A 27,091-nucleotide genomic window follows, 5' to 3' on the forward strand; every position below is an offset into this window, starting at 1 on the left:
TAGATAGTGATGCCGAACCTGTATATGTGGGGCTCTAACTTCAGGAGCACAGAGGGCTGGTATGAAACTTTACGCTGCTACTAAAGAATGGCTTTTTCTGGGAGTGGTCCAGCGGTGATAGCACTTTGAGCACCCATAGGGATGGGATATCTTTTTTTCTATAAATGAAGTTACGTTCTGTCTTACCGGACACCTCCCACATACCTCATTTTGGAAGACTTTGGATCCTCCTCCTAGCATCTCTGCTTGTTCCCTCATAGAAATAAACTGAGCTAAGTACATGGCGGATGACTGAGGGAGGAGGGACAGTTCAAGAACAACAGTGAGAACAATATATTTGAACCAACTGAGAACACGCCTGCATCTGCACGGCTGCGGAGGAAAATATCGGAAATAAATTTCAGCAGGGTCTATAATGGATTATGCAGAAACTATTTAACTTGACTATAAAACATTAACCAATTCACAGCTGTAAATTTTTCAGTAGTGAAAGTATCTTTGCCACGCAGCTGGCCAACCTAGCGAGGACAGCTTTACTCCAGGACCCGGGAAGGGAGATGACAACCCACAATCAAACGAAGAAGCGGTGAAGGGGCTTGGCAAAGAGGACGCGAAACAATGTACCTCATATTCAGCACAACGGAACTGGAGGGGGTCCACCTCAAGCACAATATGGAAGTGCTGAGGGGACAGCATGGCAGGGCAAGCTCTCGCACTTTTCCCGAGAATCCGCAGGCTTGGGTGACTCTCTGAAGTGCCTCTACGCTGATGCGTGCAGCATGGGCAATAAACATGATGAGCTAGAGATCTGCCTGCAGTTGCAGGGCTATGGCCTCACCGGGATCACAGTCAGGGTGGGACAACTCACACGACTGGAGTGCTGCGATGAAGCGATGCAGGGTCTTTAGGAAGGACAGGCTGGGAAGGCGAGGAAGGGGAGTTGCCCTTTGTGCGAGAGAGCAGAAGAAACACACAGAGCTCTGCCTGGGGGTGGATGATGAGCCAGCTGAGATCTAAAGGGTCAAGATTAGTGGGCAAACCAATGTGCGCTATGTTGTGGTGGGTGTCTGCTAAACACCTCCTGATCAGGAAGAGAAGTAGATAAGACCTTCAGACAACTGGAAGAAGTCTCACGTTTGCAGACCTTAGTCCTCAAGGGGGGACTTCAACCTCCTCAATATCTGCTGTAGGGACAACACAGCAGGGTACAAGCAATCCAGGAGCTTTGGTGATAACTTCCTGACACAGATGATCAAGGAGTCCAAAAGGGAGACAGTCTGCTGGGCCTGATACTTACAAGCAAGGAAGAACTGGTCAGGGTTGTGAAGGCTCAGGGCAGCCCTGGTTGCAGTGACTATGAGATGGTGGAGTTCAAGATCCTGATAGAAGGGAACAAGGCAAATTGCAGGATCACAGTTCCCTGGTCTTCAGAGAGCAGACTTTAGCCTCTCCAGGTATCTGTCTGGAAGAATCCTATGGGACCTGGTCCTGGAGAGAAGAAGAGTCCAGGAGAGCTGGTTGACTTCCAGGGACCATCTCTTCCAGCCTCAAGAATGGTCCATGCCAACAAGCAGGAAATCAAGCAAAGGTGGCAGGAGGCCTGTATGGATGAACAAGGAGCTCCTGAGTAAACACAAATGTAAAAAGGAAGCACTCAGGAGGTGGAAGTAGAGTCAGATGATCCAGGAGCAACATAGAGTCACTGTCCTAGTGTGCAGGGTTAGGAAAGGGTTAGGAAAGTCAAAGCAAAGTCAAATTCTTCTGAAAACTATTTCCAAACATATTAAGGTCAAGAAGGTGACTGGGAATAGTCACCATAGATTTACGAAGGGACAATGATGCCTGACCAACTTGATAGCCTCCTACAACAAAGTGACTGGCTTGGTAAATGAGGGAAGAGCAGTTAACATTGTTTATTTTGTGGATGCTTTTGAACTGTCTCCTATAACATCCCCATATGCAAACTGATGAGGTATGGCCTAGATAAATGGACAGCGAGATGGAGTGAAAACCGGCTGAACTGCCAGGCTGAAGGGCTTGAGATCAGCAACACAGAAGCCAGCCATTGGTGGTGTACCCCAGTGACTGATCCTGGGGCCAACACTGTTTAACACCTTCATTAATGACTTATATGGTAAGAGAGTGCACCCTCAGCAAGTTTGTTGGTGATACAAAACTGTGAGGGGTAGCTGATAGGCAAGAGGGTCATGCTGCCATCCAGAGGGACCCCGAAAGGCTGGAGAAATTGGCTGACAGGAACTTCATGCAGTTCAACAAGGGGAAATGCAAAGTCCTGCGCCTGGGGAGGAACAACTCCAGGCACCAGTACAGGCTGGGGACCACCCAGATGGAAAGCAGCTTGTCAGAAAAGGATCTGGGGGTCCTGGTGGACACAAAATTGAACATGAGTCAGCAATGTGCCCTTGCAGCAAGGGTGTCCAACAGCATCCTGGCCTGTATTAGGAAGAGCATTACCAGCAGGTTGAGGAGGGGGATCAGTTGTGGTGAGACACATCTGCAGTTTTACATCCGATTCTGGGCTCCCCGGTACAAGAGAGAGATGGAGATACTGGAGAGAGCCAAATGAAGGGCCATGAAGGTGTTTAAGGAACTGAAGCATCTGTCATATGAGGAGAGGCTGAGGGCTGGGAGTGATTGTCCTGAAGAAGTCTCAGGGGAATCTTATCAGTGTATATAAATACTTGATGGGAAGGAGTAAAGAAGATGGAGCCAGGCTCTTCTCAGTGGTGCCCAGTGGCAGGAGGAGAGGCAATGGGCACAAAGTGAAATACAAAAAAATTCCATCTAAACATAAGAAAAAAACTTCTTTGGTCTGGCACAGGTTGCCTAGGGAGGTTGTGGAGTCTCCATTCTTGAAAATATTCAAAACCCAAGTGGACACAACCCTGGATCAACCTGCTCTAGCTGACCCTCCCAGGCTGAGTAAAGGACTGAACTAGATGGTCTCCAGAGGTTCCATTCAACCTCAACAATTCTGTGATTCTGTGAAAAGGAGAGAAAGGAGTGGGAGGCTGTGTGTCACCAGCAACACCAGAGTGACAGTTTATGGATCTTGGTGCCACAGTACACTATAACATTCAATTTCAATTATAACAACTACAAAACCAGCAGATTTTTGCAAAGGTGAGGTAATAATTAATGTGGTAAATCATTACCACTATCAAGAAGAAAGGTAATTGCAGCCAGAATGGACAGGGTTGTTTACATATTACTCAGGTTAGCTGTGCATAACACGATATAAATCGATGCATAATGTCACCAGTTTCACTCAATTTTTTCATCGACGGCAGAAAATACTAGTGGCTAAAGAAGTCCCATATCTTTGCCCAGCATTTGGCTACTGTGACCTTGGAAAAATACTTTGGCTATATTTGCGAAAGTGGCTCTCAGTTTGCTCCAGTGAATTGTCTTGCTTATGAACTGTGGCTCTTTTTCTCCCCCCTTGCAGAAACCTCAGCTGCTGGGAAATGTCATGAGCAAGGACTGGCTCAAGCTTTGCAACACGTGGAATCACATGTGGCATCATTACACGTGGCTTTCGCAATCACAAAATACTCACAATTGTGCTGGCATTGAGATCTTTTCACCAACTTCTCTTGAATTTTGTGTTCTTTAAATCCCAGCTGTTGTTAGTATTTTCTTTTGACATGTTTCTGCAATACTTAATCACAGGCAGTCTTTGTTATTGCTCACACAACTTGTGCATATACATTTCTACTTGCTATAGGCACAACCCGCCCTTTTGGGCAGCAGTAGGCAGTTACAACTTCTTGCTACTGGTGGAACTGCAACACAACTGCATCTCTGGCATCTCTGTGGAATCCACACAGGCATTGAAGAGCTTTTTTGTGTGCCAAAGTATTCCTGGCAATCTACAAAGGACCAGCTTGAAGCATTCTCACTCCCCTTCTGAAGGCACCTGGACACTCCTTGCCATGCCTTCTTCCCACATGCACACGGTGGCTTCCTAGGGCTTTATAGTTATTCCATTAAGGATTTTGAGCTTCTGTTAGGAAACTGTCTAATTCTTAGATGCTATAGTACTGGTCTCTTTGTAGAGACCAGTTTTTTAGGGGTATAGCTCCAGGTTTTAAAACAGAGTACCTAAAGGGAGGTACATGTTTGTCTAATCAGTGCCCTCACCTACAGCAAAGCTGAGCATCCGTGAACATGCAGTGAAGCGAATTTGTGCTGGTTTTGGCTGGGATAGAGTTAGGCACACAAGAAGTTGGGAGGGGGCACAGCCAAGATAGTTGATCCAAACGGACCAAAGGGCTATTCCATACCATAGGACATCATGCTCAGTATACAAAGCTGGGGAAGAAGAAGGAAGGGGGGACATTCAGAGTGATGGCGTTTGTCTTCCCAAGTAAGTGGGATGGAGCCCTGCTTTCCTGGAGATGGCTGAACACCTGCCTGCCCATGGGAAGGAGTGAATTAATTCCTTGTTTTGCTTTGCTTGTGTGCGCGGATTTTGCTTTACCTATTAAACGGTCTTTATCTCAACCCTCGAGTTTTCTCACTTTTACTTTTCTGATTGTCTCCCCCATCCCACCGGGGAGGAGTGAGCAAGCAGCTGTGTGGGGCTTAGTTGCCGGCTGGGGTTAAACCACAAGAGAATTAAATGTCAATTACTTAAATGTCAATTCAGAACCCTACGTTTTGGCAAATGTTTTAAGATATATTAGCCACCACTGCTATTTAACTAGATATGGGAGTTCCCTGTTGTATTTGTTAACATGGCTTCATAAATTCTAAACGTTCAAGGCTTGCAAATGGAAGCCAAAGACCTCCCATTCGTACAAAGGCAGTGGCTGTGCCCAGGAAGGCCCCTGTGCTCCTCGGCAGCCCGCTCCCTGCCTGCATCAAACCTGCCCGGTTTCCAAGGCAACGGCGGAGCCCGGGCGGCGGATGCACAAGGGAGGCAACAGGGATCCCACAACATTTTCACCTCTGTCTGTCATTGCCCATTGTTCGAAAAAAGAATCGCAAGCGTACAAATGGGAAAGCTGCTCAAGCACACAAAATGTCTGCCTATGGCTTTATTCTCGCTTGCTTGTGACGGGTGACGTCACATATTGCTCAGGCATGTATATTGGAGGCTACATGACTTTTCGAGTCCTTCTGCTGGTACTCGAACGAGCAGGCTCTGTTCATTAGCTTATTGTTTGCCTTCTATCTGGTAACTACGATATTCCCACCTGAAGAGGACTGTCTGAGTTCACCCTTTGGAACCTGATGCTTAATCACTTGCAATGTGCATTAAGATAGAAGACTATTTTTGCCAGCCAGAGGGTGGAATAATCATGAAGGTATTTTTAAGTCTAGGAATAAAATACCAAAAAGGAAAATCTATTTTTATTTCAAAATTACAACCCACTGCAGGCACTAGGAGCAATTAAATACTACAATGTTGAGCATGCTTTTATGAATGAGGAAAAAGCAGTTTCATTGCAGAGTCCTCTGTACTTGCATTTGTTGTACCTGGAGGTTTGTGTGCTTGGCCAAGAATAAAAGAGGAGAGAGGATGAGCATGTGAGAGAACATCACATTACAGAGCAATTTAGGGCACTGTCAATTCTAAAACAACCCATGCTCCTTTTGAGGGAAGAATTGTTTCTGCATGAACCTAATATTTCTTCCATACCCTATGGTTTCTCTTGTGAACTTAGATTATAACCTCAGAGAGTCAGGAATTTCTGCAAATGTGGTTGCACAGGACACAGCAAACAGAACCCTACTCGTCTGGCTTCCAAAGCTCCCATAATAAACATGATCACATGTCGCAAAATGACTCCAGAAAGGGAAAAATATGTTGATCATCATCAGGCAGCGATTTACTGAGAAGAAAGGCAAAACAATGCAGCCTCTCATTATTTCCGCTTGGCACACCAGATGTGATGGGCAGCAGCCAGATGGCTCCTGCCCCCACCCAGGCTGCATCTACCTTTTAAGATCTCTCAGTAGATGAAATACGTCTGCTATCTCTACGGATTGGGTCCTCCAGTCAAGAGATGACTAAGATTCCAGCATCAATATAAATGAAATGCTGATATCATGTTTTCCAGGGTAGCTTATTTCCCACATGTCATCGAGAACAAGGCACAGATAGCAACTTTGATCTGCTAGTCACTGTTTCTTTTGTTCCTTTGCCTCCTTGCTTTATCTTGCAATCCAATAGTTACTTGTAACTTAAACTGACGCTGAGCAAACTCTAAACTTCATCTTGTGATGTCTGCTAAGAGATGTAGTATTTTGCGGTGGGATTCAAAGTACGTTGTTTAAAATCACCCAGGTTTCCCACGGGAGAGTTCAGGGTGCCATCGCACTAGGTGGCTGAATCGACTGTACATCTTGCTCCGCTCTCTCCTGCTTCCAGCTGCCTGCCTTTTCTTCCTCCTTTGCACCAGTTCTCCCTCTGACACACTCCGTAATCCCAGAAAACACTTCTTCCCCACCCTCATTTTACTGTCCCTAACTGTGGAGTTTAGGGAGCTGAACTGACTGGTAGAAGGGTCAGACATGCCCTGGAGCTGCCTAAAGGAAATAACACAAAGGTAATACCTAAAGCAGGGCGAGGGGAATAGGACCATCCTTTTTAGCAGCTGGAGGATATTGAATCAGCCCAGCCCATGGAGCTACCCACTTCTGCAAGTGGCAGTTTCCTCAGTGCCCTAGAAATCTCTAACCCAAGCTTGCTCTTTCTCCCTGCCTGCTAGGGTGAAGCTGGAATCATAGCTATAATTTCCAAAACCCAGCCATACAATTAATTTATTAATTATAAGACCAGCATTATGCTGGATGCAGAGAAGCAGACTGTAAGAAGTCAATGCTTGAATTTCATTTAATGTTTGTAAAGCTTGTTGTGAGAACATTTGAATTCTGCTTGAAAACCCTGTTTAATTATTCACTATGAAGACAGGCAGTATCTTTCTATTACATTCATGGAAAATGGGGAAACATTTTTCAGTGCAAAACAACGGAGAACTGTTTACTGAATAAGCTACACAACCTCTGCCAGGGTAGCCATTTCATCCTCTGGAGCAAGTATTTTCACATTCTGCTTAAGCTGAATTATTATTAACATTTCTCTTTGCAATGATAGAGGCATTCTTGCCAAAAAGAAAAGAAAATACGCCTTAAACCTACCAAGGAAGCCAAGTGAGAAAAATAATCTGATTATAAAAGGCGACATATGGATAAATTGAGACCAGTTAGAAAATCTCTACCATACAAGAATCAAACATTAATAAACAAGAATTTAACAAAGCTAACTTGATTTCCTCCCTTACAAGTGGAATTCTGCCCGTAAGGGAAAAATGACTTTGAGTGGGGAGGAGGGAATGACCTACTCTTAAATTATTTCTTTTTTGCTTAGATACTGTAAATAGATAGCCTTCTTATACACACACTTCAAAAAGACACAATTTTTCTTTCTGGCAGATTCACAAATAAAGCACTTGACATAAGATTGAAGCTAGGAGCAGGGAAACGGTTTGCTTCTTGTTAAACTGCTCAGGGAGAGGAAAGAATCATCACCTGCACTGTGTTCTTTGCTGGCAGAATGACTGGGGGGGTCAGGCTTTCACAGGTCCCCCTGATACTCTCCCTGCGCCTCATTCAAATGTTCAGAGGGCTCCAGCTGGACAAGTGTCCAGTAGAGTCAGGGCCAAGAAATGTCTTTTTCCAAAATGCACCATGGCCTCAGGCACTTTCCTGTGACCAAATGCTTCCATTTTGAATTTTCATGTAGGCAAGCTAAAGGTAACAACCATCTAAAATGGAAGTATCCGAGATCCCATAGTCTGCTCTTTCCTATCTTAATAAATACAAACAGACTAGGACAGGTGATTGCTGGAGTATCAAAAGGCAGGTGCTTAACATGAATGAATTCTAGATTGGAAGGCAGGAAAATTATCAAAAGTCTTTTTTTTAGTCTCATACAAGATTAGCTCCTAATACTTATTTATAAAGGTTTATTTTGAGTTGAAGAAAGAGGGGAAAAAAAATAACCTTACGTGGATTACCTCAGGCACATGTAACACATCAAAAGAGTCATGAGCTTTGTTCTGTGGAAATGTAGAAGCAGCTGAAAAATACATGGGAAGATTGAGAACGGGATGATTTGTAAATGAGAAAACAGTGCCTCCCCTACAATGAGCAGGTTCAGGGGAACAGCGTTACCTATAGCTCCTAGGCAGGCTACCACATCTGAACAGTCCCTAAAAGTATACGTTCATTATGCTTTAATGTGGAACGGAAAAGTAGAATAACAGTCCCTTGAGAGAAAGGGTGTGTACCAAATATAGGGGGTAGTCACATGGTTTCTCCAGAGGGGATTTTATCTCCTCATAGCTTTAGCAAACAAAAATATTAGGCCTCATTAGACAGAAAGCAATAATTGAGGCACCTCCCACTGCAAAGCAGAATTTAATACAGTTCAACAGTGCTTCTTTAAAAAATGTAGTAAGACAGTGAGGTGTGGGGGGTTTGGTGGTTTTGGGGGGTTTTTTTGGAGAGTGATTTCAATGGAACAACCATGAAACTTGCCCTACTCAATGCCAGCACCAGGGTTCATCCTGATCTTACACATAACTTTGTCATGGGGCTTACAGGGAGGGGCAAAAGATGAAGGAAGCAAAGGGAGAACTCTTTCTGGTGCAGAGAGTTTTGCTAGATGCCCCAACTCTTTCTGGTGAGGTAAGAAAACTTGTCCTTCTTGCACCACTCTGCCACAGGCCCCCCCTCACCAGAGCTGTGTTTTGCAGTAGTGCATTGCAGCACTGTCCCGTAAGGACTGTGTCAGTCCATCATGGTTTCTTTAAGCACATGGTATTTACACTGATACCTAGAAGGCAGCACTATACTCTCTTGAAGTATGCAGCATGTGATAATATCATCCATGAGCAGCTTTCCCTGCACAGAAGATTAGGGTTTTGCCCCATTTTTGCAGAGAATTGGCTGGAGGAGACACCAAAAATCTGGATTCCCTTCTTTCTTCAGGTTATAAAACCTATTGCTATTTTGGTTTAGCCTGTCCTTCACCTCATACCTTCTGGAAAGATACACCTGTCAACAGGGTGGGCCTCAGGTTTGATTTTTAGATTATCACTTCACTGGGACCACTGTATGTTTAATGCAACCCAATTTCTGACATATATAGGCACTTCACATATGGTGAGAAGAGGACAATGGTTATTGCTCCCACTTGACAGATTGCAAAACATCTGTTGGAAAACAGATGTAGGCCTATGTGCTCAACAGATACATAAGTGTTTTGAAGAACCATACCACATCTTGGACTATCCTCCCACAACACTGTTGATACAATGGCTCAGACTGAGGTCCTAGAACTAAACAGGGAAGGGAAATTAGGAGAGGTGGCATCTCAGTGCTACCACACCTCATTCCATTTCTTTTTAAATTAAACTTACATAGTACCTAGCTGCTTTTACAGCCTTATTTAGCTTTACCATCTTGCATCTACCAGTGGACAAACATGGTTTGAATGGTTTGCCTTGGTAAAGACATTCTGCTAATGTGCTTAAAAATGCCACACATTAAAGGGAACAGAAAAAGATTGTTCCCTTCCCCAACACCATCAGCTCTTTCAACAGAGAATGCTTCTCTGCAGGCCACCATTGATATGTTGAAACAAAAATATATTGCTTGATATTATAACTTCCATCTCAACACAATAAGTCATTGTAAGTGGCTTAAGCCGCACACCACTAAGCCTGTACTATCTATCCTCATTTCTTCCATACAGGATGCCTCATGCAAGACCTTTAGCCTTAGAGATGTTGTTCATCACAAGGACAAATACAAATCAACACCCAATAGAGGTTAAGGCAGTCAGATTACCTAATCTGAAATCCTTTCAGTGGTTCTGCTTTCTCTGTAAAACAGAAAAAGTGCAAGCATGAGCACTTGCAGAGCCATCTGTTTGTTGTTTGGCATATGGCAGTCAGTCTCCAGTTTTTATAGTGAATTGTCTCCTGGGTGATAGATACAGCTAAAGCTCAAAGATCCAACAGAAGAAAATGGCACTGCAGCCTCCCAGGCCCACTATAAGACTCATCCTCCCTTATAGTTGACTTACTGTTCCTACCAAGGAGTTTTGAACCTCCCATCTAAATCTTCCAGTATCCCCTTTTCCTGTATTTCCCTCAACTCCTACTGAAATGATGGTTTGATTTTTTTTAATTATTATGACTGGCAAATAGGCTGTGTAGGATTTATGAAAGGACATGTTTCTGTCTAGAGTATCTCTATTTATGGTTTCTCTTCCTCTAGAAAAAACAGAATACAGCAAGCAATGTGGGATGGTGTCCTACTTACTAGAAAGGGAGCTGTACTGAAATGTGTTGCTTGGGTAGCTATATTTAAGGGTTAGCTAGAGACAGAGTGTAATTACACTAAGAATTAGAAGCTAGACATGCTGAACACTAGTGAAACCTGCTACAGTCCCATAGCAGAAAGGAAGATCTTTACTATCAAACACTGGGCTCTCATCTTTTAGTTGAACTTTGTTTAAATTTGTTTGCTGGCTCCCCTTCTTAGCTTTACAAACAAAGCTATATGATAAACAGTTTCAAGTGCAACCCAGCTAGGTAATTTCAAGGGAAGGTTACTTTGACAACCAGACAGGCTGCTATTCCCCCAAAGGGCCTGGGGCAGCACGTAGTAACTCAGTTACTAAAACCACCTCGATTTGTTTAATGCTTAATCCTAGAACTGCTCAAGTGCTAAGAAATACAAGTACTAATGTGGGTATATATAGTTGTATTTGTTTACTGGCAGTTCAGGCAGTTTAAGTGCTTCTCACCCCTCTTTACAGGGTATACACCAGAAATGAAGCATATAGATGAGGAAAAACCTTTAGCAAGTGCCTGTTGCCCTGCACACCATCGTAGATCTCACCATAGGATAATAAGCCCATCAGCAAAGGAACAGGGTACACTGAGCAGTGTCTGCAGGCCGTGGTCAATTAATAGAGCCAAAACAGGCAAGATTAGTCATGCACAGTAGCTCCCTTTTAAGTCTTTATTCCAGTAATGCCTTCAAGCATTTCATTAAAGGATCACAAAAGAGGTTGCACACATGTGGATACCAGCTCTTCCAGAGCAGTAAGGACCGCAGGAATCGTAGCATTGGTAGCAGTTCTCAAAGCAACTAAAAACAGGGACTGTTTTTAGTACAGGAGCAGTCCCCTAAGTGGTATTTGGGTGAACTAAGGACTAAGCTTACATATTGGGTAGCTACTATACTCTGTGGGGGATTTTACTCTTGTTTTGTAGGAGAAAAAAGTCTCATAGACCTTATAACTACTGACAGACAACTGCATTGTAGACTCACTCAGGGTTCTTGCATCCTTTAAGCATACGGCAACACAAATCCCCCCCCCATAAGGAAGCCATACTTACCTTTGGAAAGATGCACAACAGGGTGCTGCTTTACTGCTCTCGCCTGCTGGGTAGAGGTCCTTTTCCTGCTGCAGGGACCAAGAGCATCAGACAACAACAGCCCTGTGAATGCAGAACTTGGATGCGGGAGACAGCTATTGTCAGGGTATCTACCCAACCACTCCAAGATTGTATGTATGCTCTGGACAGCCTTTTGAGCCATGTTATCTATCTGCCCATCACCTCTTATCTCCTAAAGGGAATTGATTGCCCTCAAGAGTCAATCCCTTAACAGTTAAGGGCAGCTTAGTGGCTATTTCTGGGAAACACTTGAGAATTTTATGCCTGAAGTTCAAGTTCTTAATCAAGTTTGAGTTGTCTGCTAGTACAGACCCATGCTTCCCTGTATGGATTTTCATATTTAGAGAGGAGGGCTGGGGGAGACAGGACAGCTCAGGACCACGTCAAATCACAGGCAGCCACCCATATGCATGTACTATAGGTCCTGGAACAAGTTAAATAAGAGCTGCTGAATGGCAGTGGGGAATCCTGCAGCTATCCTGTCAAATCAGTTTTGACAGCTTGTAATGTGGAATTCAATACCTTCTTGCTGACCTCACTACCATGGATGTCCATAAATAGGAGTTGCAGGATTCTCAAGTGCAGTGTCTTATTTCCATTAGTTAAGGCAGCTTTCTCCCCGACAATAGATTAGCTGTTACACAGGAGTGCCTAACAGCAAACTCCTAGATTCCATAAGTTGCTACCATCTTAAGCTGAGCAACTGCAGTTTACTCATGCTGCCAAATTTGTGGCCTGAGAAATCTTGATTTATTGAGTTTAACCTTTCACTGACATAAAGGATTAAACTGAGAGGTGAAGCTACAGAAAACTACATAAGAGTTATTTTCTTAATCTAGAGAGAAATAAGGCAGAGGAGACAGTTTAGGACACAAAAAGCCTTTATGTTTGAGAAGTTAACCATTTCAACAGAAGACTCTGAAGTATTTTTGCAACTACTGTTACATTGGACAGTCAAGGATACAAAACTGCTGACAGAAGCAACAGTGGAGAGCACCAAATTAAAAAAATGCATGCTTCAGCACAACTGCACAGATTCCTCCTCTCAATGAACACTTGCCTGCTCAGACTATACTTAACTCCTACCCATTTCAACTTTACGCCTCATCCTCCTCTCCTTCCTCTTCAAATTCCCCCTGCTCATCAGCAGTGGCATCCTGGTATTGCTGGTATTCAGAGACCAGGTCATTCATGTTGCTCTCGGCCTCCGTGAACTCCATCTCATCCATGCCCTCGCCAGTGTACCAGTGCAAGAAAGCCTTGCGCCGGAACATGGCCGTGAACTGCTCCGAGATCCTCTTGAAGAGCTCCTGAATAGCCGTGCTGTTGCCAATGAAGGTGGCGGACATCTTGAGGCCGCGCGGGGGGATGTCGCAGACGGCCGTCTTCACATTGTTGGGGATCCACTCCACAAAGTAGCTGCTGTTCTTGTTCTGCACGTTGAGCATCTGCTCATCCACCTCCTTCATGGACATGCGGCCCCGGAAGATGGCGGCCACCGTCAGGTAGCGACCGTGGCGGGGGTCGCAGGCGGCCATCATGTTCTTGGAGTCAAACATCTGCTGCGTCAGCTCGGGCACCGTCAGGGCTCGGTACTGCTGGCTGCCGCGGCTGGTGAGAGGGGCGAAGCCCGGCATGAAGAAGTGCAGCCGGGGGAAAGGCACCATGTTGACCGCCAGCTTGCGCAGGTCGGCGTTCAGCTGGCCGGGGAAGCGAAGGCAGGTGGTCACGCCGCTCATGGTGGCCGACACCAGGTGGTTGAGGTCCCCGTACGTGGGAGTGGTCAGCTTCAGGGTGCGGAAGCAAATGTCATACAGGGCCTCGTTGTCAATGCAGTAGGTCTCGTCCGTGTTCTCCACCAGCTGGTGCACAGAGAGGGTGGCATTGTAGGGCTCCACCACCGTGTCCGACACCTTGGGGGAGGGCATGACGCTGAAGGTGTTCATGATGCGGTCGGGGTACTCCTCCCGGATCTTGCTGATGAGGAGGGTGCCCATCCCAGAGCCCGTGCCGCCGCCCAGCGAGTGGGTCAGCTGGAAGCCCTGGAGGCAGTCACAGCTCTCCGACTCCTTCCTCACCACATCCAGGACAGAGTCCACCAGCTCAGCACCTTCCGTGTAGTGCCCCTTGGCCCAGTTGTTGCCAGCCCCGCTCTGACCTAGAGGGCAGACCAGAAGCGGGGTGCCGCGTCAGTGCCCCGGGGAGGAACAGAGAGGATGCCACTCCTCCTGCCCCATGGGCTTCACCCCTCACTTCCATCCCCACTGTGCTGTTGGGATTCAGGTCCCCCAGGTCACCTGCACGCTCACGCTGAGCCTTTCCTGTGCACGGAGCTCCCGCTTCGGGACTCCTCCATCCCACGCTCACTCACCAAAGACAAAGTTGTCGGGCCGGAAGATCTGTCCAAAGGGGCCGGAGCGCACCGAGTCCATCGTGCCGGGCTCCAGGTCCACCAGGATGGCACGGGGGACGTACTTGTTACCTGCGGGAGGAACCAGCAGCAGCGTTACAGCCCTGCAGCCAGCGCCACAGGAGCCCTGCTGTGCTCCCTTCCCTGCTGTGCTCCCTTCCGCCTCCCTGCAATCTGCTGCCCGGGATGCAGAGGCTGAGGGAATTCGGAGGGAGGTGTTTGGCGATGGGGATACAAAGCAGCTGTTAAAGCTGTGCCAGGATGTTTGTTACCCGCTGCGGGGAGGGCTGGGGCACAGCCCCCACGGCGGGATGCACTGGGGACACCCTGCCTGCCCCTCCCCCCCAGCGGCATCGGGCCGGGAAGCTCGTTAGAGGGGCGTTACCAGTGGCTTCATTGTAGTAGACGTTGATCCTCTCCAGCTGCAGGTCGCTGTCCCCGTGGTAGCTGCCCGTGGGGTCGATGCCGTGCTCATCGCTGATGACCTCCCAGAACTGCGGGGACCGGGGGAGGGACGGGGGGGGTCAGCGCCGCCACGCCCCACCCGCGCCCCCTGGCCAAAGCCCCGCAACGTGGCGCGCGAGGATTCGCCACGCGTGGGGGCGTCCCCCGCCAGACGCGACCGCTACCGCGCCCCTCACCACCGCCACCCCCCCCATCGCCGTGAGGGGTGTGGCACCGGCTCGGCGCCCCTTTCCTCCACCCGCCCGGGACCCCTGCAGCCCGCGGGGAGCAGATGGACGGCAGGGCTGCCCCCCCACCCAAGGCGCACCGCGCCCACGCCGCAGAAGCCCCCCGCGTTCCCCCGCGAGGCGACAGCCGGGAGCCGCCCCGCACGGACCCTCCCGCGGCGGGGCGAGCCCAGCGGTGCTCCCCAGCGGAAAGGCTGGCCCTCCCGCCAGCGCTCTCCCCGGGACGCGCGGAGCCCGGCTGGGCGGGCACCGCCCCACGCCCGGCACTGGAGCCCCGGGCAGAGGGCCAGGGCGCCGGCCCGTACCTTGGCGCCGATCTGGTTGCCGCACTGCCCGGCCTGGATGTGCACGATCTCACGCATGGTGCCGGTGTCCGACGCTGCCCCGCTGCTGCTCCCGCCGCTGCCTTCGCCGCCCGCTCCCGCACTCGCCGCTGCAGCGGCCGCGCCCCGCGCCGCCCCTTAAATCGGGCGCCGCGCCCCGCCTCGCCAGTGACGTCATGCGGGAACGGCGCGGAACCAATGGGCGCGCGAGGGCGGGGCGGGGCTGCGGCATTGTCTCCCGCAGCGGGGGGCGGGGCGTGGCACTGGGGGGCGGGGACAGGGGCGGGGCTCCCTGGGAGCCCCCGCCGCGCACCGGCACCGCTGCTGCCGCCGCCGCCGCCGCCGCCCCGGTTCGCCGCTGACAGCGGGGACAAAGGCGCGGAGCGCGGCCGTGGGGCGGCCGCCCTGAGCCGGGGGATGAGCTGGGGGCCCCTTTCCCCGGCCAGGGCCCCGCCCGCCCCGGGGCTTTGTTGGCCGCCCGCCCACGTGTGAAGCGGCCCCCGCCGCCGCGCTGCTGGCGGCCGCCGTCCCTCCGCCCTCCCGCGGCTGCCGCAGCCTTTTGTTCGCCGAGACGAGCAGCTTTCCCTGCCGCAGCAGCGGGCGTTGCCGCGCGGGGGGGGGAGCCCGGCGGCTGCCACCGCCCCCGCCGGTGCCTCCGTTCACACGGCGCCGGCGGGAGACTCCCCTCCCCGCGGGGGCACCTCGCACCCCCGGCACCAGCAAGCGCCGGTGATTGCCGCCCCTCTGCCCGCACATGCCCGCGCCGGCGGTCAGGAGCCCGCTGCCCTGACCCGGTTCGTCCAGCCCCGGCAGGACGCGGGTGGGTTTCCCCCCGGCACGGGCTGTGCCGTGTAACCTCTCGTCTGCCCACCCTGCCCTGTACCCAGCCGTCCCCCGAGCGATCCCTGCCTGCCGCTGCCCCGGTGCCGAGCTCAGCTGTTCTTTCTCCGCCTAAAAAGGTCGGATTTAGCTCCCGTAGCTGAGCCAGGAGCCGCTCTCTAGCAAAGCGCCCGGCTCCGCGCTGTCCCTCCGCCAGCTGCGGCCACCAGCGACCCTCAGCCAGACAATGGAGGACGCGGGTGCTGCCGCACGGGGCCCGGGGGTTTTGGGGAGGTATTTTCCCCGAGCTCTGCGGCAATCGGGTCTTGCAAACTGGCAGCACTCTGTCGCTTCGTTGCGGATTACACATGGCGAGGGATGAAGAAAGGCGAGGAGATGAAAAGTGGGGGGGGGCGCAAGGGACGGTTGAACGTGTGCGCCCCGGTTTGCTTTGCCCGGTTTCTTTTCGAGCAGCCCGGTGCGGCACCGCGGTCATTACGAGGGCCGCAGAGCCGGCGGGCAGGGCACATGCCCACGCCGCCGGAGGAGGAAGAGATCGGGTGGGGGGAGAGCACGGAAGGGCGTACCGGCTCCTCACCGGTACCGCCCGCTTCGCACCGCACTTGTGCGAGTGTGGGCGGCGGTGGGAGCGTGCGGCTCCCCGGGAGGCTGCCCGGAGCCCCGGCAAGGGCAGGCAGGCTCCCCGCAGGCAGCGCCAGGCGGTACCCCACTAAAGCCGGCTTTAGTGACCCCCTGTTTTAAGGCTGCAGCTATTCTAGAGGCGCAGATAAAAGTTCATCACCATTTCCAGCACGTATTTCTTCAACATACCCTTTCCTTTGTTCTGTCCATGTGCCGATCCCCCTAATCTTCCTAACCTCGCTTATGCAGATCGATAACCCTGCCTGCGGATCACTCTAGCTCCGATTTTACATTCTTCCAAGGCAATCTGCAGAAGAAAACCGGTTTCGTCTGACTGATATGCTGAAGCATCCACACCTTTCTTTGTTCGCCTTTCGGGGAGACGGCATCCCAGCTCCAAAAGGGGATGCTGGAAAATACACTCTCAGGTTTGTCTCTTCTGTAGTGATTCTGAGAAAAATAAATCTGATCACTTGCACTCCCTGTAAAATCAGTTTTTACGGGTCTAAGCCAGGAGCAATTCAATTATTTGGTTGACTACACTTCGCAAACAATGTGTAGCTTTAATTCCAAGCGAACATTTTTTGTGGCATGTTAACTGCCACATCAACATCCACATCTATAATTACTTGTTTAAAAATAACTTGCAGCTTAGCAGCTCCAGTGGACCACTGACCGATTCAGGTAATGAGCCAAAGTAATGCCAGGCTTTCCCATGGCTGCGGTGGGTGTGCTCCTGAAAACACTGTCGCAGCAAAACTCGGTAACAGCAGAGCTGGTGCAAAATACAGGTACCGTGAGGGCTCGCCACTCTGATTTCCAAGTATTCTGTGTATCGTACAGTGCATATTAGTTGTTTACTAGAAGAATTATTGACATTTCAGCGCGAAAGGGAGTAGCTGATTTTACACATCCTCCATACCTACGTTAAGCTCATTCCTAACAGCTTGAAGCTTCAAAGGAAGCCATTTTAAAATCCAATTCAAGGAAAACAGATTATTAACACCGGAGGAAAGAAACCCACCCCAACTGCTTTATCTTAAAATAAATTAATTTGTGAAGTCGGGGGGGAGGTTCAAGTGTATCTTCTGTACAGAACTTGTTGAGACTGGAGGGGAAAAAGCAATGCGAAATGTTGATTTCTAAAATAAACAGCTGCATTACTGGGGGACGAGGGAGGAAATCCAGCTCTAGCTTTTCTGCAGCCCCTGGCCAAGACCCTTTCGAGGCGGACAGCAGCCGTTCAGCTCACTTCAGGAGACTTCAGACAAGGTCTGGCTTACTTCGAAGGGAAGCATTTGCAACAGAGGGTTCCCCAAAGGTTCAGCGCAGCTTATTGCAAATGACTTGCCGGGAAATGGAGTGTTCGGCTGTTGGCTGCCGGTGCCTCTCTCTCCCCTCTCTGTATTTGCCTCACATCGGTGCGTCCGTGGGTGCAGCCCTGGGCCGGCCCGGGCTGGATGCCTCCATCCCCGGTCTCCCCGGCAACCGGCACCCCCCTCCCGGCAGAAACGAGCTGCACAAAAAAGAAAGGAACAACAAAAACCCGGCAACATTTTCACTTGCCCGGCTGATTTCCCAGGGTGTAAAAGCAGGGCGGCGGCGGGCGTGCAGGAGCGGCGGCCGGGCGGGTGAAATGCCGGCTGACGGGCTCAGTCCGCAGCCATCCTCGCCGGACACACGAGAGGAGGAATGACATGACTTCAGTCAAGAGTTTGTTTAACGACGCTCGGAGGAGCAACCCAGTTTTACCCAACATATCCTCTCCCCCTTCACTTTCATGGTTCCCGTCCTCCCGGCTACAAGGTTGGGTGCGATCACCGTCAGAGCCTCTGCCTTAAGCTACTGAAGTGGTGGCTGATGAAAGCCCCCACTCCCTTGCAGCATGCAGAAGGTTTCAACAGCCAGCTAACAAAAGCCCAAGGGAAGGCCTCAGTCATTTTACTTTATAATAGGAAATATGTGCCTTTGTGTGATGTACTGCAGCACAGTTGTGGGTCATTAGAAGGTTTTTTCCTAAAGAGAAACTTGCTCTTCATTTCAGAAAACATGCGCCCATCCCATGGCTCAGCATCCCATTTCACGGGTCACGTCCTTGTCTGTGGCTCCTCTCAGAAGGACGTGAATGACTTAAAGACCTTGAAGTTATGCCCAGACCCCCAAGAGTGGCACCTAAGCTTTCCGTATCTTGAGGGGCAGGATGCTGTAGTACATAAAAATGAGAAAGAAGTTTGGGCTCTCGCAAGTTGAGGTCTTACACCACAGACCAGGCTAGGCAGTAGATGACCTGCGTCTAGGGTGGCTCATTAGGTCATTTAGGGCAAACCAACATTTTGCTCCTCAGTGTCCATCACTGTAACTCAGAGGAGGGCCAGGGAGGGGCAGGCCCGGAGGACCCTGGGTACATTTGGGAGGAATTCAGGGTGGTGCCCATGCAGAATATTTTGTATCTATGCAAACAAAATTTTTGTTGGGGGTCTCCATTTCTGCACACCTTCTTGGTTTGTGCATGTGGAGGCTATACCAGTGGCTGGACCAGCTTGTGCCAGCTGGTGGGAAAGGACAAGAAGCAGACAAGGCTGGTAGCAGCCATGACTGTGTGCTAACTGTGACCCTTGGTAGCCTTGCCCCCAACAAAAGTCCTGGCTGTAACATGGCCCAGCTGCACAGCCTCTGCCCAGGCTCTCAAGAAAACTGCTAAGCTATGGGAAAGTCAGAAGCGCAGCACCACGCCCGATAAGGAAAGGTACTACTGCAGGCAGAGACAGGATTATAGGAACACGATCAGCAGCAGCTCAAGGACAGGGGAGGATCAACGCCAGCACGGAAAGCTGTGAGATCCTAAAGGAAGAAAACAGGGAGGCGGCAGAAAACTGCAGCATGTCGACACTGAGGACGTGTTCACGGGAGCAGCAAAGGCCAACCCGCCTCCCCCTGCGCGCACCTGCCTGGCCAGCCCAGCAGCCGCTCTCTCTGCCCGCCGGTGCAATGCTTAAACCCCAGAGCTCATCAAAGCCGAACTGTTTTCAGGCCACCGTACCCAGAATCGTGTGCCCAAAGAGACATGCCCAGGGTGGCCCCGGACTGGGCAGCGAGGGGTGGCCATGCCATCGGCAGCGGCCCCACGCCAGCCCGGCTGCTGGGTGGGCTCTGATCACCTGACAGGCCCCGAGGGGTGAGGCCCTGGCCGTGGCCGTGCTGTATCTGCAGCCCCCAGGCCCACCCAAGCAGCACCCCAGAGGAGCAGGGACACCCCTCCGGTGCTGCTGCGCTCGCCCGCGGGCTCTGGGGCCAGGGCTGCTGCCTCACAGCCCCTGCCGGTGCTGCCCATCTTGGGGCATCCCTGGCCTCGGCAGGGGTGAAGCCAGGGGCTGCTGGTGCAGCCGTCTGGGGCTGCTATGCATCCTCCCTGCAACCGGCTTCAACCAGATCACAGGATTATTTTCTTCTCTTTTACTGCTGCTACAAGCCACTGTTTCTATCAATTAGCCAAAAATATGTGAATGTTTCAGTTTTGCTGAGAGCACCTATCCGCTCACCAGTTACTCATTATTAGAGAACCTAAGGATTGCTCTTGCAAAACAAAAGCCGGAGCAAGGCTGTCAGCCAGAACCCTGCTCAGCGCTCTCGGAAAGGAAAACCCTCAGCCTCAGATTAAGGACTCTCACTGCAGCACCTTGTCAGCACAGATTACAGCAGTAAGAAGCCTCAAAGAAGGCTCTGAGGGTCACACTGGCATCAGGCGACACCTTTCATGTGCATAACGCCTTGTATCGTGACCTCAGTCCCCGCTAGCACGTGCTGGATCTGTCACAGCGTTATTTCTTGTTTCATCTCGTTCATACTAAGGCTTAGGGGTATGCCCTTATATAAGCAAATAATAATAATTCAAGCAATCTCTCTCAACAGATGAGAATATAAACCACAGAAGTGCAAAGGAGAGATGAAAAATGGTTTCCCTAATTAGAAAATCGTTGAACGAGGAGAAGCAAAGAGCAGGTAGGAGGCAAAGGGCAGTTTTCCTGCGATCGGGTGAGAGTGCTTATGAGAAATTGATCTGCTCTCTAATAAATCTGCTTGCCTGGCCCCCAAACATGGCAAAATGCTGTACGGATGCTGGGCTCCCCTAAGCAATGATGGCAAGGCATCTCGATTCCTGTGTGCTCTGCTCTCCGGGCATAAATATTAATAAGGTTCCAGCCTCAGTGCTGGTGCTGATGCAGCTGTTTCTACATTCATGTGGAACAAATTCAGTAAATGCAAAAGAGCAAGGCATGAAAGAAAATATCCATTTGCCTGTCTGAGTTATTCTTGAAATCTGGTCTTGGTCCTTTCTTTCCTAAGCAGGATTTGTGTGTGTGTGTGTGTGTGTGTGTGTTCAGGCTGAACTGAGACCGGGCAAATTTCCGTAGTTTGAGGATCTGGTTGCAAATGGCAGTGTCAGAGGGTAAAACCACTGTCGGACCCTCATTTGCGGTCGTCAGGTCAGAATTTGGAACCGCAGTGATACAGGAGCCACATGCCTAGCAAACATGCTAGCAAAGCTTTTTGCTTTGATCCTTCTTGGTTAAACATTTTTCTTTCCACCCCAAGGACTCATCCTTGAAACCCCGATAGCAACACGCTGCCCTGCATCATTACCAAGTCGAGTTTCTACTGAATCCATTGCCTGGCTCGGCCAGCTAGGAGTTGGTACATTAAGGAAGCAGGAGTCTTTGTAACCGGGTTGAACAAAGCATTTTTTTCCAAGGTCTTCTGCCACCACCCTGCTCTCTCCTCCCTGCAGTAATATTGCGGCTGGCAGTGCTGCTTGCTGCAAGGAAGAGTGTGCTTGTCAACTCGTTAACACTTTCTTTCTCCCTTTGCAAAAGGCACGGTTGTGCAAATGGCTTGTAAAGATCTTATCGGGCAGCTGCTGTGGCGGCACTCAGGTGCCTCTGATACGCATCTTTCAGAAGACTGGAAAGCAAATATAATTTCGAAGGCTGAAAAAAAAATATGGCCCCAGATCACTCACATGTATATTAAATCTCTGGCTTACTGGCAAAGAAAATGACTGTTTGGAAAGATTTCTCTCTCCCCGGCATCAGTTCCCCTCCCGAGCTGGGCTGGAGGGACATGATTGGGGTGCCAAGAGCTTGCAGCTGAGGAAAGCAGGATTTGGGGGAGCTGCACAGGGCTCTGGTGTGCTGCAAGCACAGCGGTGCAACCTCTCCCGATGGCAGGATTTACACAAAGGCTTTGATCATCTGCTTTATGAAAGCTGGAAGCATCCTCGCCGAGCTAGCACGGGTGGCAGAGATGACACCACTGTTCCCAGCCCTTCCTTCCCCTGGTACTTGAAAGGAATCCCTGCCGCTGGGATTGCAGCGATGGGGAAAAGGTGGCAAAATTGGGGTGTGGTGGCACAGGGCTCTGTGCCGGCGCTGACGTTGCCACTCGGGGCGCGCAGGGTAGGTGGGTGGCAGGCCCTCATCGGGGAGCGCAGGGCAGGGGTCGGCCCGTGCCCACGGAGCTGCAGGGCTGTCCCGGGCTGAAGCCTTGTCTTAGCACGGGTGGGGATGCAGGTACGCGAGCAAGCCATCCGGCAGTAACTCAGGAGCCCGAACTGCGGCATTTTGGACAACTGCTAAGCGAAGTTCATCATTACAAGCTTCATCTTCAGCTCACAGGAGCTAGCAGGTGGTTTTTTCCAGTTGATTTCTGTAGAGGCTGGCTCAGATCCTGAATCTATTAAAGTAAGGTATCACTCCCAAGTGCCATGAATTCCCTTGTCCTTCTCTCTCCCCTGATTTTCCCATGTGTGGTTCTCTACAAGATTTGGGGATAATTCTCACCTGATTTGTGTTCACCTCATGCAAAACACATAACAAATGTCCCTTTATGGGATTTCGAGCATGCACGTGCCTTCCCCTTCAAGCCTGGGGAAGGCCACCGTCCATCCCAGGACCCTGTAACAACAGCAGCAACGGCGCCTGGCACGGGCTTTTTCAAACAAGCAGCCAAGCAGAAAAGGGAGATGATTTCTCATACTTTCTGACAGACAGCAGGGAAGGATATTTTTCAGTCACTGTTCAAGGGTGGGACACAGACTTTTTGAATATGCAGCTTCAGCCTGTTGGGATCCTACTAGACTTCGAAAATACAGTAAAGGAACTCTGATAGCATTTTCCTGGGGTAGTATGTTCTGACAGCGTAACTGTTCTGTCTGTTCTGTTGTTATGCAAATAGGCAGCACACCCATCTTTGGATACCAGTGCTAAGTATTATTTTAATTTTTTTTAACTCCAGAGATTGAGACAGATCACTGAAGTGATGTTTGTAAGTTATATTCTGTGTAATCATCAACAGCATCAGATACACTGATTAGATGGCAGCAGCAGCAGCTGTTTGACATACTTCTGCTAGGAAATCAAATACCTCCCTGATCTAGATCATGCCGTTCAAGAACTCTACTATGAACTTGGAGAGCCTGGCCCGAACAGCCATACCCCAGTGGATCAGACAATGGTGGGCTGCTCTCTAGTAATGTACGGGTACTAAGCTACTATTTGGGTTATTTGCTTTCTGCTAAACCACTGTATTCAACAGCGCAGGAAGGAAAAGCCAAGAGAAAAGGCTGGCTTAAGCTAAGCCACCTCTGAGCGAACACTCGAGGGCTGCTAAGGGACAATGCCAGGCCTGTTGGCTTTGCTGCTTGTCCAGGGAGGAGGAAGCAAAATAATCAAAGCCGATTTTGTCCAGCTGGTTTTGCTTGAAAATGGAAAAAGTAAAAGGCCATGGCATTACTTTACAAAGTAATGAAAGAGAGTGGCTGTTTGGAGAACCAGACTGAGAGGCAGGCACTTGCTGGCATGCTTGAGAAAGGGAGAAGCTGTGTGCAGACATGTCCAGTCAGACCTGCAGGCTAAGGGACTCTGTTGGCAGAGACTATTAAGTCCAAGGCCCGGTCTAAGGAGGAAAAGATTATTCATGGAATTTCTGGCATCAGCAAAGGGAAAGTACCCAGAGGGATGGGGAAGAGACCAGAAGCACAGCTAGCCCCATAATCATGACAATAACTAACTATTTTTCAAACAAAGGAATTTATTCCCCTCCCTAAGCAACCTGAATCTTGGTCAAACCTTTGTTTATGTGGCTGCCAGCACTGCATGTTGAATCAGTGATTTCCATGGCTAAGAACATAACTCTTTGCAGCCTGAGCAGCTGAGTCAGCCCTCTGGTCAGTAGCAGACTGGCATCCCCTCTTCTTGAAGCACACGACATACCCCGCGCGTGTTGCGTACCCCAGCCTTGCGTCTGCTAGGTGACCCAAGGACAGAAAAATAGCAGGATCCATCAGGTGTGTTGTATGTCATGTGGGATCTAGGCATTGAATTGAGCAATACAAGGGAAAACATTTCTCAGTCCTATCTCAATTTTTTTTGCTTCACTTCTCAGCCTTTCAAAAGGTCATTTCCATTAGGCTTTCAGGCCTGTTCCCCTCCTGTCAGGTCACTGGTATGTAATAGCCCCTTGCACCTGCAGATCTCGCTACAGCGGCTGACTTTTATGCACCAGAGTCGGTACTTGTAAGCTGCTTCGGGATTCTCCACCGTGAAGCGGTCTATCTGCATACAAAATACAATTTCCAGTTGACTGCATAAACCTCTTCTTGTCCCTGAGGGGAGGGATGAGTCACTCCGTGTTAGTGCCTCCCGTCCAGCAGCTATGAACCCACATGTCTCAAATGCTCTGACAGATCTGAGACAAGTTCCTCCAATGACTCATATAACAGTAAAAGGAAAATGTCTCATTCAATAATGGCAAAAATTTAGTCTGGGCTCACAAAGGTCCTTACGAGCTGTGTGTTACACAGACTTGCATTCAGCTGCAGGGAGATAGGCAAGGGTTATTGTACTCTTCCAGTCTGCAGAGGAGTGAAATAAAGCAGAGTAGAAGGGATTTGCATAAGGTCACCATGCCAGTCAGGCACAAAACCTAACAGCCCCGATTTCTAGTCCAACACGCTGCACAGCGGATCACGACAAGCTGCCTGTCAGAGAATCACCATGCCACGTGCATCCCAGGCCTCATCCCACCTGAGCAGGGAAATCCCAACAGCCGAGGTTACAAACCCCACAAAAAAGAAGAGGGTTTTCCTCAAGGGAAAAAGCTGGTTCCTTAAGTCTTTTGGAAATCAGGAGCTGGATTTCCTCAGAGCAATGCCTGCCTAGGTACCGATAGATGCACTGAGGAGTTATTATAGCAGTTCTGCTAACATGGTCATAGCAGCTATTGCAGACGTGGGGAATTGCTTGTACATTTACATTTTGCGTTTGCTTACGGGTGCTTTTTCAGACATAGGCTGTTGGCGGGCGAGGGGCTGGCCTTGATATTGCTTTGGATCATGAGATTCGTAGCATGAATTTGGTGCAGTCCCCTTGCAGATCGCTTAAACTGTGATTTTTCATACAAGTTCACCAGTCCGATTCCCCCATTTTCTGCAACACTTTCAAAAGTTCCTGGATTCTCTGCCTGCCTCTTTTCCAGGACCATAAGTCAGGCTGATCAACACCTGAGAAAGTGTTTTGAGCCCTCAGGTTAAGAGAGCGCTGTGGCCATGGTTAGATGTTTCAGGAGCAGTTTCCTATCACAGCCAAACAAACATCCCATCCCAGGATCCCAGGAATGGTTTTTGACCAGTTTGGTTCCCCAGACTGACCCATCATCATATCAGGTGAGCGCTAGAAAGCGGGACTGGGGCAGTGCCACCTAAAGTAGGTTTAGACGGCCACAGCATCACAGCCATGGTGACCGTACAGTGTAAGCAGAGACGCTTCTCCCTTTCCTGCTTGTCCACGCTTGCCTGATGCTGCCCTCCATGATGCCAGCACAAGTATTTGAGCAGTGGCACAGCAAGCTAGATCAGAGGACTGATCCAGATGAGAAAAAACAATCCAACGATGACAAAAAAAGGAAGTATTTTTTCAGCTCCTCGGGTGCCCCAATGGCACAAGGAGAGAAAAGGACCCCCAGTGCCACTGAGGGAAGTCTACATACGACAAGTCTCCAAGTCTCAACATGAAGCGGGCCCGTGAAGGTCTGGGGCTGCAGCACAGCTACTGTTGCAGCAGCCTGGTACCACGAAGCCTTACCAGAGCAGCTGGGAAGCTTCATTTGGCTTTATCGAGTGGTCATTTACTCCTCTGCAAAAGGACAGCAAATCAAGAAAACTGGCAAGTCCTGAGGCATCAACAGGGGGTTCACTGACACACACTAACAGTCAACTGCGTTCTCACGTGTCTTATTCGCACTTTACTCGTGCGGGAGCAGAAAAGCAGAATGCATTTTGCATTCAGAAAACACTTGCTTCTCTCGGTGACATCCCAGTTCATAACTAGGTGCTTTACATCTCTTAACTCCTCAGTTACCAGGAAGAAGATTTACTCCTGGTTTAAAACTGTACTGGAGAGGAGAGCATGGGCGGTAAAAATCAGGATTTAGAATCTAGTAATTCTCATAGGCAACCTAACTTTTGGAGAAGAACAAGGAGCATAGAAGTACATACCTTTAAACCACATCTCCTGGGGCTTGGATCTCATTTGAGCAGCAATATATATATATTTGCATCCATATACACATGCAGTGCTTTTGGTACAGTATCTTTGCTTCATCATTAGTTTGCTATCTGGTGTCTCACTGCAGCTGAGGCTCATTCTGTCCTCATACCTGACAAATAAGGCAGGCTAATGGGTGCTGCTTTCATGGCCACAGAAAAAAAGATGAGCACATTAAAGGAAATGCAAGAAGTTCTGTACGCTGCTGGAGCGCTTTCCCCTCTCATTTTGCAGGGGCTCCGATGGCATTGCAGCACTGTAATTAGGAAATGCATTTCACACTTGATGGTCTGGTTCTACACAGTTCCACTCACTCTTCACACCTGCATTGCAAATAAAAATGCTTACTCAGCATTTTACTTGCTAGATGAATGTTTTTCCTCTTCTGAGCTTAAACAAGGATCTAGCATGATCTACAGACAGCAGCTACATTTCACGGAAAAGCATTAAATACATAGAACTGCTTATGTGCAGAGGAACCCTGTGATTTACCTCCAGAGGTCTGCAGAGCTTAGGATCCCAAGGAAAGCTACAAGCACTTCAGAGAAGACTTCTGATGAGAAGAGGAACAGCTCAGAGCGTGATGAAATAGGGGCAGTTCCCCCCTAGGGAGGAACAAACCTGTAGACAGCCTTGGAAGGAACACAAGAAACTTGTACTTGATGTGGAAAGACCAGGGAAGAGAACAGAATACTCTTACTTCAGTCCAGCAGATCGCTTAAACGTGGTTAGCATGCAAGGAGGCCCAAACTTCTACTTGGTGGGAAGAGGCATGCTGGGCTGGAACTTTGTTAGAGCAGATCCTCCACCAGCGCTCCACTGCAGAAGCCAACTCTGTCCCGGCATAGCAGAGAAACTGGCTCTGAACACTTAAAGAAGGATTTGCTTACATGAATAAATCTGTCTGCAAAGCTGTGCATGTCTTACCTTTCACCCTAACCTCCCTTGGAGTTAATGGCAATTGGTCAGGAGGGGATGCTTCTCACTCAAAAGAGAGATCTAAAGCAGCTCAGCTGAACTGTGCCCTAAAATTGCCTGCTTCTCTCCCCTGATCAAGGGAGCCTGGGGCAAACCTCCATCACCTGCAGGTGTCTAATCA

At 49.6% G+C, this 27,091-nt stretch overlaps 1 protein-coding gene and 1 long non-coding RNA gene across 2 annotated transcripts; one reads left to right on the plus strand and one right to left on the minus strand.

Annotated features, from left to right (window-relative positions):
• Positions 1-12,372: 12,372 nt before the first annotated feature.
• LOC140647959 (tubulin beta-2 chain) lies at positions 12,373-15,071 on the minus strand. Its single transcript, XM_072853206.1, has 4 exons — positions 14,915-15,071; positions 14,303-14,411; positions 13,879-13,989; positions 12,373-13,665 (listed from the first exon to the last, which is right to left on the minus strand). The coding sequence occupies exons 1-4, from the start codon at positions 14,969-14,971 to the stop codon at positions 12,605-12,607; spliced, it is 1,338 nt and encodes a 445-aa protein (XP_072709307.1). The 5' UTR covers positions 14,972-15,071; the 3' UTR covers positions 12,373-12,604.
• Positions 15,072-15,231: 160 nt separating this feature from the next.
• On the plus strand, positions 15,232-21,060 carry LOC140647960 (uncharacterized). Its single transcript, XR_012041030.1, has 4 exons — positions 15,232-15,752; positions 16,643-16,821; positions 20,303-20,392; positions 20,987-21,060. It is a non-coding gene; the product is annotated as an uncharacterized lncRNA (long non-coding RNA).
• The last annotated feature ends 6,031 nt before the right edge of the window (positions 21,061-27,091 follow it).

Source organism: Ciconia boyciana, chromosome 2, assembly GCF_034638445.1.
Source record: "Ciconia boyciana chromosome 2, ASM3463844v1, whole genome shotgun sequence".
NCBI classification, from domain to species: domain Eukaryota; kingdom Metazoa; phylum Chordata; class Aves; order Ciconiiformes; family Ciconiidae; genus Ciconia; species Ciconia boyciana.